The sequence below is a fragment of the Neophocaena asiaeorientalis genome, unplaced genomic scaffold (assembly GCF_003031525.2).
Source record: "Neophocaena asiaeorientalis asiaeorientalis breed wild unplaced genomic scaffold, Neophocaena_asiaeorientalis_V1.1 scaffold745, whole genome shotgun sequence".
In the NCBI taxonomy this organism is placed as follows: domain Eukaryota; kingdom Metazoa; phylum Chordata; class Mammalia; order Artiodactyla; family Phocoenidae; genus Neophocaena; species Neophocaena asiaeorientalis.
The window spans coordinates 214266-225014 of NW_020175073.1; the positions used below are offsets into that span (position 1 = coordinate 214266).

A 10749-nucleotide genomic window follows, 5' to 3' on the forward strand; every position below is an offset into this window, starting at 1 on the left:
CCTTCCCCCCTGGAAACCACAAATCTGTTCTCAGTCTCTCTGGTTTCACCTTTTTCAGAACCGGTATAATCTTTGATAGCGCCCTTGGCTCTCTAAAGAGAATAATAAAGCAAGCCCAGTGGGAGAGGAGGGTTCTGGAGGCCCACCCTGGCATGATCTGAGAAGCTCCAATTTATATTCCAGATTTCTGTTAGCTATTTTACTTGAAAAGAAGAGGTCCAGCCACACAAGCACTCGCGGCCGCGTCCCCAGGAGAGCAGCACTCACGTTCGGCCACCTGCAGCACTGGGTATCCCAGGTAGAAACTGAACTCCACCACGCTCAAGTTCCTTAGCATTTCGCTCACTTCAGACCCATTCAGAAACCCCTGCGAGCCTTTGACAGCAAAGACAATGTTCACTGGGCCCCGGCGAGGAGCCAGCCTTGAAGACCCCACAGTGATATTCAAGATCTGAAAGAAAGAAATCAGAATAAGCTTCTAAAATAAATTAAAATGTCTAGCCAAAAGCCTGACTATGATTTTGCTCTCACAATTTCCCTCACCAAGTTCTTTTTAAAGGAGCTTTTTTTGTGTGTGTGTGGTACGCGGGCCTCTCACTGCTGTGGCCTCTCCCGTTGCGGAGCACAGGCTCTGGACGCGCAGGCTCAGCGGCCACGGCTCATGGGCCCAGCCGCTCTGCGGCATGTGGGACCTTCCCAGACCGGGGCACGAACCCGTGTCCCCTGCATTGGCAGGCGGACTCTCAACCACTGTGCCACCAGGGAAGCCCTAAAGGTGCATTTTTAAAGGAAGAGTAATTGGCTTCACAACCTGGTTCCCTTTTGTAATACTCTTAAACCCTTAGTGTATTGAAAATGTTTTTTACATTAAGTGGGGAACTGAGCACATGTATTTATAGTCCCTCCCCTTTTCTTTCCCACCCCAAATCCCACTGAAATAACAACAAGATGAACAAAGGGGAATAAATCCACAACAGCACTGAGAATGGAAGAAAACCAGAGATCCTGTCAAATTACTGAAAGATGGAGAGAGGGTGGGATCATGTTGATACAAACCAGAATGGAGGGAACCGAGACCCCAAACACACACAGGCACAGACCACAGTAGACTGAGAGTGGTCTCCCTCAGGGGCCCCAGGAGGCCTCCAGGGCAGAGATCTGCAGGAGCTGAGACCCTGATCCGGGTCACTAATTAAACACTGAGTGCCAACAGCTGAGTCGGTTGCCTCCCTCCCTTCTTCCTTCCAACTTCACACCCAGGCCAACTCAGAAGTGCTAGCAGCTCCACCTTCACCCCAGGAGCCCGAAGAACCGCTGCCTGAGGAAGATGAGCTCCCTGCCTAAGAGGACAGAAGACCCCGTGTGGCATGGTCCCCTAGGCAGGAAGGTGGGTGGAGTTAACCGCAGTGCACACAAGAGACAGAGAAAGAAAGAGAGTGAAAGAAAGAGGAGCTCTGCCATGAAAAACACACTAACTCACTCCATCCCCAGGGTACAGCCTCCTCATCTCACACGGCGGGCAGGGGTGCCCACGCTGGCTGTCCATGACCACACATTGCCTGGTACCCAGGGCTCCAATGAATCCTCCCATCAGGAGACAAGGCTTATGTAGACACAGACTCTACAGCTGAAGTGGAAAGATGAACAAGGTGCCAAAACTAACCACCTGCTTCCTCATTCCTAGAGACAGCCACCAATAGTCCACAGGTGATTACAGAAACCTAACAGCACCAAAGTCAAGGACCAAGATCAACACAGAACAATGGCAAAGAATGCAGAGCAGAGACAACTTAGTACACGGAAGACAACGTATTAAAAATACTAATTAATGTCTCCAGAAACGTTCAAGGAAATATTGTATCATCATTCAAGATAAGCCTGCATCGTAACACGAAAGGCTGCAATGAAAAAAGAGCAAATAAAAATGAAAAAACAATGATGGCTAAAAGAAAATTCAATAGAGGGATTGAATAACATAATGAACACATCTGAAGACTAAATTAATAACTTAGAGGACAAGGTTTAGAAATCTGTTAAAATAGGGAATTTAAAAAAGAAATGGAAAAAATAAGAAATAGGGAGGGTGAATCCAGGATCACCAAAATCTACTTAAAATGAATTTGAGAAAGAGAGAACAAAGAATATGGAGGGATAAATATCAAAGAAACGTAAAAACATCAGCAGTTTCCACGTAATACCTACAAAACCTATCCTTTGATTCGTAGCTGTATTCTGTTTTTAGAGTGAAGAACTGCATTTCATGGTATTCCATGAAACGGAATTCCATAATATGAAACGCTAGTGTATTTAGGCATTGCCCCCATTGGATATTTAAGTTGATACTTAAAGTTGATATTTAAGTTCTTTTCTGGAACATTCTTGCATTTCCTACATGGGCTCGTCTCTCTTCAGCTCACCGTATCTGAACTCCCTGGTTATTGGGCTCCTCTACAATGTTCAAATATACTTAGCCTATTCATGCTCTGTGGACTCGATGCCATGGAAAGAGATGATTTCTAATCCATGTGAACTAAATCTCCTCTGCTGGAGGGAATTAGTAAGAGGTAAGTGTGTCTTAAACAAAACATTATGAAACTAGCTCCTCTCTAAAAGATAAAGCATCTTGTTCTGCATTCAGTGCTATTCTCACCTGCACTGTGAGGTTATACGTCCCCTGGTGGTGTTTTCTCACTTCAGAGAGAGCTGTCATCAGGCCTTTCTCGATGCGCTGGGTGAAGTTGCAGAAGCCCGTATCCACACTCTGAGGCACAAACTGCAGTACTGAAAAGGACAGTATCACAGTCCCATGAACAAGGTGTTTCTTTAGTATTAAGTAACGAGGAGAGGGGCAAAATAGTGTGTAAATCAATGAACTCTGATCCAAAGTACAGGATCAAGTACTATGATGTGTTATTAGTTTTTAATTGAGATATAGTTGATGTACATTATTATATATGTTTCAGGTGTATAACACAGTGATTCACAATTTTTAAAGGTAATACTCCATCCATAGTTATTATAAAATATTGGCTATATTCCCTGTATTGTACAATATATCCTTGAAGCTTATTTACTTTTATACATAGTAGTTTGTACCTCTTAATCCCCTACCCCTATATTGCCCCTCCCCCCTTGCCTCTCTCAACTAGTAACCACTAGTTTGTTCTCTGTATCTATAAGTGTGTTTCTTGTTATATTCACCAGCTTGTTTTATTTTTTAGATTCCACATATAAGTGATATCATACAGTATTTGTCTTTGTCTGACGTATTTCACTTAGTATAATACACTCTAAGTCCATCCATGTTGCTACAAATGGCAAACTTTTCATTCTTTTTTCATTCTTTTTTTATGGCTGAGTAGTATCCCATTGTGTGTGTGTGTGTGTGTGTGTGTGTGTGTGTGTGTGTGTGTGTGTGTGTGTGCACCCCATCTTCTCTTTATCTATGTGTGTGTGTGTGTGTGTGTGTGTGTACACCACATCTTCTTTATCCATTCATCTGTTGAGGGACACTTGGGTTGTTTCCATACCTTGCCAACTATAAATAATGCTGCTATGAACACTGGGGTGCATGTATCTTTTCAAATTAGTGTTTTCTTTTTTTTTTGAATACATACCCAAGAGTGGAACTGCTGGGTCATATGGTAGTTCTATTTTTAGTTTCTTGAGAAACCTTCATTCTGTTTTCCATAGTGGCTGCACCAATCTACATTCCTACCAACAGTGTACGAGGGTCTATGATGTGTTATTTATATGTATCATATCATGGAAATGTAGCAAGCCAACTGTACCAAATGACTACGCGCAAGGTGAAGGTGACTTGTATCATTTTAAAATGGAAAAATATCTAAGATAATAATTGGAGCATCAAAAGATGCAACACTGAAATATTTCAAATAGAAATAAATTCATTAGAGATGAATTCTTAAGTATTTATGGGTGATATGACATGATACCTGGTATTGTTTTAAAACACTCTAGCTTCCTCAAAAAAAGTTTGTGTGAGATACATGAAACAAAATTGGGAAAATGCTGATAATTTTTAAAGTTTGTACGGGAATGGGTGGGCTAAATATGGTATTCTCTCTACTTCTGTATATGTTTAAAAACGTCCATAATAAAAAGTTAAATGAGGGGACTTCCCTGGCGGTCCAGGTTAAGACTCCACGCTTCCACTGCAGGGGGCATGGGTTCGATCCCTGATCGGGGAACTAAGATGCCACATGCAGTTCAGCACGGCCAAAAAAAAAAGTTAAATGACATTGAGGAATCACTGTTAATTTTAGGGGGTGTGATAATGATATTGTGGACATATGTATGTGTATGTATGCATGGATATGTATGTATGTGCATATGTTATGTGTGTGTATATATGTTTAATAGTCATCTTTTAGAGGCATAGGCTGAAATATTTATGAATGAGATGACATGATGCCATATCAAAATGACATGAGAGGAGGGAGTGTCGATGGGGGGGTAGATGTAACAGAAGTGGCTAGGAGTTGAAAATTGTTGAAGCCATACAATGAGTACCTGGGATGCATTAAACTATTCTGTGTACTTTTGTATATGCTGGAAATTCTCCATAATTATGAAGTTTTTTGAAATTTAACAAATTTTAACATAATCCTCCCCAAATTATTTTGAAACACAAAAAATAAAGTGAAATTCTATTTACAAATCAAAACAACTATGCTCAATTTTCTTACCCGTTTGAACTTGGAATCTGGACTCTGGCATAAGGAAGGAGGGTTTCACAGCCAAGATTAAAGGAGTCTGGTCACGAACAAGTTTACTATTTATAAGTACATTTATGACTGATATTGCTGTGTAAACGAACGGACCAGATGTTACCAGAAAAGTGAAGTCAGCGAACAGTTCATAAACCTATGAAAATAAAAAATGCAAAAGATGATAATTATTAAATTTGAGGGTACCATAATTCAAACTGAAAGGAAATCATACTGAGTAGAAAAATAATAAAGTTTAAAAAATAAATAGTTTTAAATGAAGGGGTATTGCTTCAGAGATAATTAAAATTTTATTTTAGTTATGCCTCTTACTTATCTGTCAACTTTCTCAAAAACAGCACAAAATTACAAGAGCAAGGACAGTGCAAAAGAAGAGTCAATAATATGAACTGGGGACTTCCCTGGTGGCACAGTGGTTGGGAGTCTGCCTGCCAATGCGGCGGACATGGGTTCGATCCCTGGTCTGGGAGGATCTCACATGCCATGAAGCAACTAAGCCTGTGTGCAGCAATGAAGACCCGATACAGCCAAAAATAAATAAATAAATAAAAATAAAAAAAAAAAAATAATAATAATAATATGAACTGAATAAGGAACAAAGGAGAATTCAAGGTGTTTTACTGTACTTACCCCGCATAAAAAGGAGCACTTACTCTACTAAGTAGAGCTGTCCAAGAGAAACATGTGAGGCACATATGCAATTTTTAAATTTCTAGTGGCCACATTAAAAAAAAATAAAAAGAAACAGGTGGGGGCTTCCCTGGTGGCACAGTGGTTGGGAGTCCGCCTGCCAATACAGGGGACGCGGGTTCATGCCCTGATCCGGGAGGATCCCACATGCCGTGGAGCAGCGGGGCCCGTGAGCCATGGCCGCTGGACCTGCATGTCCAGAGCTTGTGCTCCGCGGCGGGAGAGGCCACAGCAGTGAGGGGCCCGTGTACCGCAAAAAAAAAAAAAAGAAACAGGTGAAATTAATTTTAAAAACATTTTACTTAAGCCAATATATCTGACATGTCATTTCAACTGCAGGCAATGCAAAAAATTATTGAGCTATTTTACATTCCTTTTTGCACTAAGTCTTTGAAATCTGGTGTGTATTTTGCACTGACAGCACATCTCACTTGGAACAAGCCCCATTTCACATGCTCGACAGCCACACGTGGCTCATGGCTCTGCTCGGGATGGTGCAGGCCTAGAGCGGGGCTTTCTGAGCTTATCAGGAGAGAGAAGGCACCAGCAGACGTCCAGCAAAAAACATCTAGAAATCTATCTCTATCTCACTCGATGTACAGAAACACACATACGCACTCACTCTAAACTCTAATCCAAGCCCTTCCATGTAAATAAAGCGAAGCGAGATCATTAGGTCATCACCCCAAACTCTGGTCTTAGAGCCCTTTGTTCCAGCTCTGCCAGCACATCCCCATGACGGACTAAACCTGGCCTCAACTGGGGTCAGAAGGGGCTTCCCTGGAGAAGCAATGTTTGAGCAGAGATCCAAAGGATGAGTAGGTGTCCACCAGGAGAAGGGAGGGGAGAGAGGAAAGCGAATGTCCCACTCCCGTTATGATGTGCATTCGACTCGGACTCCCCCACCAGACTTCCATGCCGCAGGCACCCACCTTGAGCTCCACCACACGGTTGAAGTGGCTCCTCAACACCTCTTTGATGGACATAATGATGTACTCCTGCACAGCTCTGCGGGCCAGCACTGCAAATCAGCTCAGTGTCATTATGAACAGGCAGAGGACCGACGGCCCTCCCTGGTCTCAGCATGGAGAAAAAAGACCCAGGGCATTCTCCTCCCTCCTCCCCTCCACCTTCCCTGTCCGTCCACTGCATTCCTGCTCCACCTCTCCTGCCACCTTCTCCCCCTTCTTCCTTTCTGTCCCCCATCCCCATCGACACCAATACACAGAGCCAGGTTACTGATCAGCCACATGCCGTACTTAAGTACATATTAATAGGGCACCGACTTCATGCGCAGCTTGCCACTCCTCAGGAGGAACAAGTGGGAGAGTCTGATCAAGGGGCCACAGTCACCAGACTTGTTCAGACATGACATCAAAGGTATCCCAGCTTCATGTGACTAAAGCAGCCGGCAGCTGCAAGGGAAGCTGCTGCCTGTCGGCTGGTGCCTCGGGCTGCAGGCTGGGGAGAAGGTTGAAGGCTGTGACCCAATTCACAGGATGCTGAGCCACTCCACGTTCCTCTGCTCCAAGTGACATTTACAGGACTATATGAGAACAAAGGGGCCCCTCCCTTCCAGGAAAAGTCAGAACAGTAAATGAGTAAGAAATTGCAATGGTGGCCCTTACACATTTGCCCAACTAACTGCTTGAACGAAACGTGAAGGCGTTTTGCTTTACCCGTGTCATCTACGCATCCAATGGGTTACGAGCTCCAAAGACAAACATCCCAGCAAACATTTCTAAGGCTCATTTAAATCTTTCCTTTGTTTTCATTGCTACTAATTTGTAATATTTTATGGACGCTTCTTATATGCTGGGCACTGGGTTAAATATTTTATATGCATTAATGCATTTAGATCTTTATAATAACCCAAAGAAGTAGGTGCCACCATCATCCCTGCTTAATAGTTGAGGAAACTGAGGCTTAGAGAAGCCTAACTGTCTAACTGTCTGGAGAACTCATGGGAGCTGGCAAAGCAGTGAGGAAGGACTACAACCCAGGAGTCGTCTGGGTCCAAAGGCTACACTCTTTGCCACGATGCCATACATCACATAAGCATTTCGTATAAACACCTTTGGAAGATCACCCCAACCCAGAGAAGTGATGTGAAGCAGGGCCTTACCAGTTGTGATCAAATAGGCATCAGGAACCGTAATATCACACACATACGGCGACTTGGTGGTGACCAGCACTGGAGTATGAACCGTCGCTTCGGGAGCAGGGGTGGTCGCGGGATGAAGGGATGGCGGGGCGAGAACCGTGCTGCCCTCGTGACGGTTCTGACCCACAGTTCTGCTGTTCAGGGTGATGTGAAGAGAATTCTCAGGGCCAGCACTGGTATCAGATGTGCTCAGTTGAGTGGAGGTGTTCCTCGGTAAATCTGTGGGTGTGAATGATGGGCCACGCGTACCACCTGGCTCTGTAGGCAGAGGCGAGCGGATCACCTCAGGAAGAAACGAGGATGCTGATGGCAGGTACCCAGTGCTGACCAGCACTGTGGTGACAGGGATGACTTCAGAGAAAGAGGGTAAGATGGACGTGGGATCGTTCATAGTACTGATACCACCATCAGAAGGTATCAGGGTTGAAAAGACAGAAGATTCAGTTAAAACAGGTGTAGTAGGAACAGCAGTCAGAAGTGATGTTAAGTGAGTTTCAGCAGTCAAAATGGGCTCAGAACTGGAGGGCACCAGTGTGGTGACTGCAGATTCATGGGACATGAGTGAAAACTCAAAATAGGAGGTAGTTGCAGTGAAAGCTGAGGTAAAATGAGCTTCGGCATCTGTGGGTGACACTGTGGGTGCTTCAGAAAACTTTGGAGAACTGGAGGGAAAGCTGGATTGTAGTGACATTTCAGAGTAACTAGGGAGAAAAGTGAAGCTGCTTAAAGGAAGATCTGAGCTTGGCCAGAGCTGAGAAAAGTCAAGGTTTGTGGAATTGGGAACAAAAAGCTGAGGTGACCGAGAACTGACAGAGTTGGTCAACGAAAGTGTCGCAACCAAGGTAGAAAATGCCTGAGAAATGAAGGTGGACAGATCACCTGACCTCGGAGGCGGAGAAGCAAGTACTTCTGAAGATGGAGAGACCCAGCTGCTGAATTCCAGTGGTGGAGTGGAGAAAAAGCTGGATGTAAAATCCCAAATACTCGCACTTTCACGTTGGGAAAAACTGGCAGGTTCTCCGTCAGGAAAAAGCGAAGGCTGTGCCGACAGGTCCAAACTGTAAGACGTAAGAAGACCTGGGCCTCTGACGGCAAGCGATGGGGTGTTTTTATTTGCTGTGATGGGGAAAGAAGCGTCAAGGAGAGCACCTGGGGTGACCGAGGAAAGCACGGCTGTCACACTGGATGGCATTACTTGAGTTTCGGCGACAGAGGAGGAGGCAAAATCAGCAGCGTCAGGTGACACAGGCACAGAGAGGTGGCCCGGGGGAGGGTACATCTGTGGAGTCATCACACTACTCATTTCCCCCTCAGCTGAAATACCGGCGCTCGTTGCTGAGATTTCCACAGATGGAGAAGAGAGGGGAACCATCGGTCTTGAGGGGAAAAGTGTATGAAATTCTCGCGGGCCCTCGTCAAATTCAGAGAAGTCCACCATGACGCTGCTCGGTGGAGAGATGCTGCTCGCTTCTGAGAGGGTCAGGGACAGGGTCTCAGCACCATCCCCGGACCCCACGTCCTTCTCCGTGAGGCTCGCTGACAGCACAGGCCGAGGCGACACCGCAGCGCACGACACGCACCACGTGTACGGTCTGAACGAAGACACTGGGCTCCAGACATGAGCGTCACCCGCACGACTTGGGACCACGGAATGGCCAGGCAGTTCTGATGCCTCACTGGAGCTGGCGGGAAGACAGGGGTTATATGAAACACCGGCTGATTGAGCAGAGAACAATCCAGACACGAGAGGAGTTGAAAACAAAGCCAAACGTGCACTGCTGCTGCCAAAGGCAAGGGCCATCTGGGACAGAGCCGCAGAGCCGTGAGCGCCCGGAGAGACGGTTTCATCCAGACTTCGACCCAAAGCGGTAGTCACATCAGAGTATCTGTCTGTACCTGTGGCCAGAGCATCCTCTGGAGGCGGTGAGACCTGCCCTGACAGGGGAGGAGGCTGCCGAGTGACACCATCACGTGGCGGTCGAGGCTCGGAATACCGCGAGCTGAGGAGGGTTTCTGCGCCCTCTGCTCCTGAAGCCATGATCTCCGGCAAAGTCCTACTTGAAACATGCCCGTAAGTGTCAGTAGGATAAAACACCAAGTTCCTGCTAGGAGTTGGAATTATGCCCTTGGAAGTGGGAAAAGCTGACCGAAAAGCACTGAAATGATTGGGGGATTCAGCAGACATTGTTGGTTGTTGCACTGTGTTTTGCCAGGCTGATGTCACTTCTTCATCTTGTAAAGAAATGATGGGTAACGATGGAGTCGGCATGGAGTCTAACGTTTCTTTGAGCAGCCCTGGCAGACTGAGTGTGACGTATCGTATGGGAGAAACCACGCGAGAAGTGGTCCAGGAAGTCTCTGGCAAAAAGTTATCCATTTCATCATCATCTATGACCTCGTTGCTCGTCACTGACACATAATTTGCCACAAAGATGCTGTGATCTGCTGTACTTTGGGTCCATTTTCCTTGGTTAAAAAAGTTTGTATCAAAAGTACTGGCAGATGGAGATGATCTCACGTGGAGAGAACTGCCTTGCTGGGACCCTGGAGCGGTTTCTGTTAAGGCCACGTGTGCAGTGCTGTGCACGGTGCTTTCCCTTGGCACGAACTCCAAGGAGGATAAAGAAAGGTTGTGCTGTTCCAGAGGGAGCTCATCTACAAAGAAAATAACAGCTGAGTTTAGCTGCAAGGCAATGAAAGTCATACTGCTAACATTTTGTTTCAGATATAAAGATATCCTCAATCAACAGATATCCACTCACTGTGAACAGCCACGATTCACGGTTAGAAGTTAAACAACCAACTGGAAGTCAGAAATTGCCACAGTTCCTGTCAGCATAATACCTGCGAACAGTCGTAAATTTGAGCACTTTTACTTAAGCGTGTGTGTGTATGTGTGCGTGTACACACTGACATGTTTCTCTTACTTTCTAGCAACACCACAGAATACTATAAATGGAAGAGGCCTTAAGGGCCTGTCTTGTCTGTTCTCTCTCATTTATCACATGAGAAAGAGAGGTTCAGAGAAGGTAACTAAATCAATTACATGATCACCCGGACAGAGGTGGAGCTGGGATCTGCGCATAAGCCTGCCTTGACTCCCAAGCCCATGTCCTTTTTCTTCCATAAGAGTTGGCTCTTACG

The 10749-nt window shown here is 45.5% G+C and overlaps 1 protein-coding gene across 1 annotated transcript in view; it reads right to left on the reverse strand.

Annotated features, from left to right (window-relative positions):
• KIAA1549 (KIAA1549 ortholog) overlaps positions 1-10309 on the reverse strand; it is an 86768-nt gene extending 76459 nt beyond the window's left edge. Inside the window, exons 1-5 of the mRNA XM_024764066.1 lie at positions 7567-10309; positions 6374-6462; positions 4710-4887; positions 2651-2781; positions 268-451 (exon numbers count right to left, since the gene is read on the reverse strand). Coding sequence (XP_024619834.1) covers positions 268-451; positions 2651-2781; positions 4710-4887; positions 6374-6462; positions 7567-10309 — 3325 coding nt within the window. The remainder of the gene's footprint in view (positions 1-267; positions 452-2650; positions 2782-4709; positions 4888-6373; positions 6463-7566) is intronic.
• Between the last annotated feature and the right edge of the window lie 440 nt (positions 10310-10749).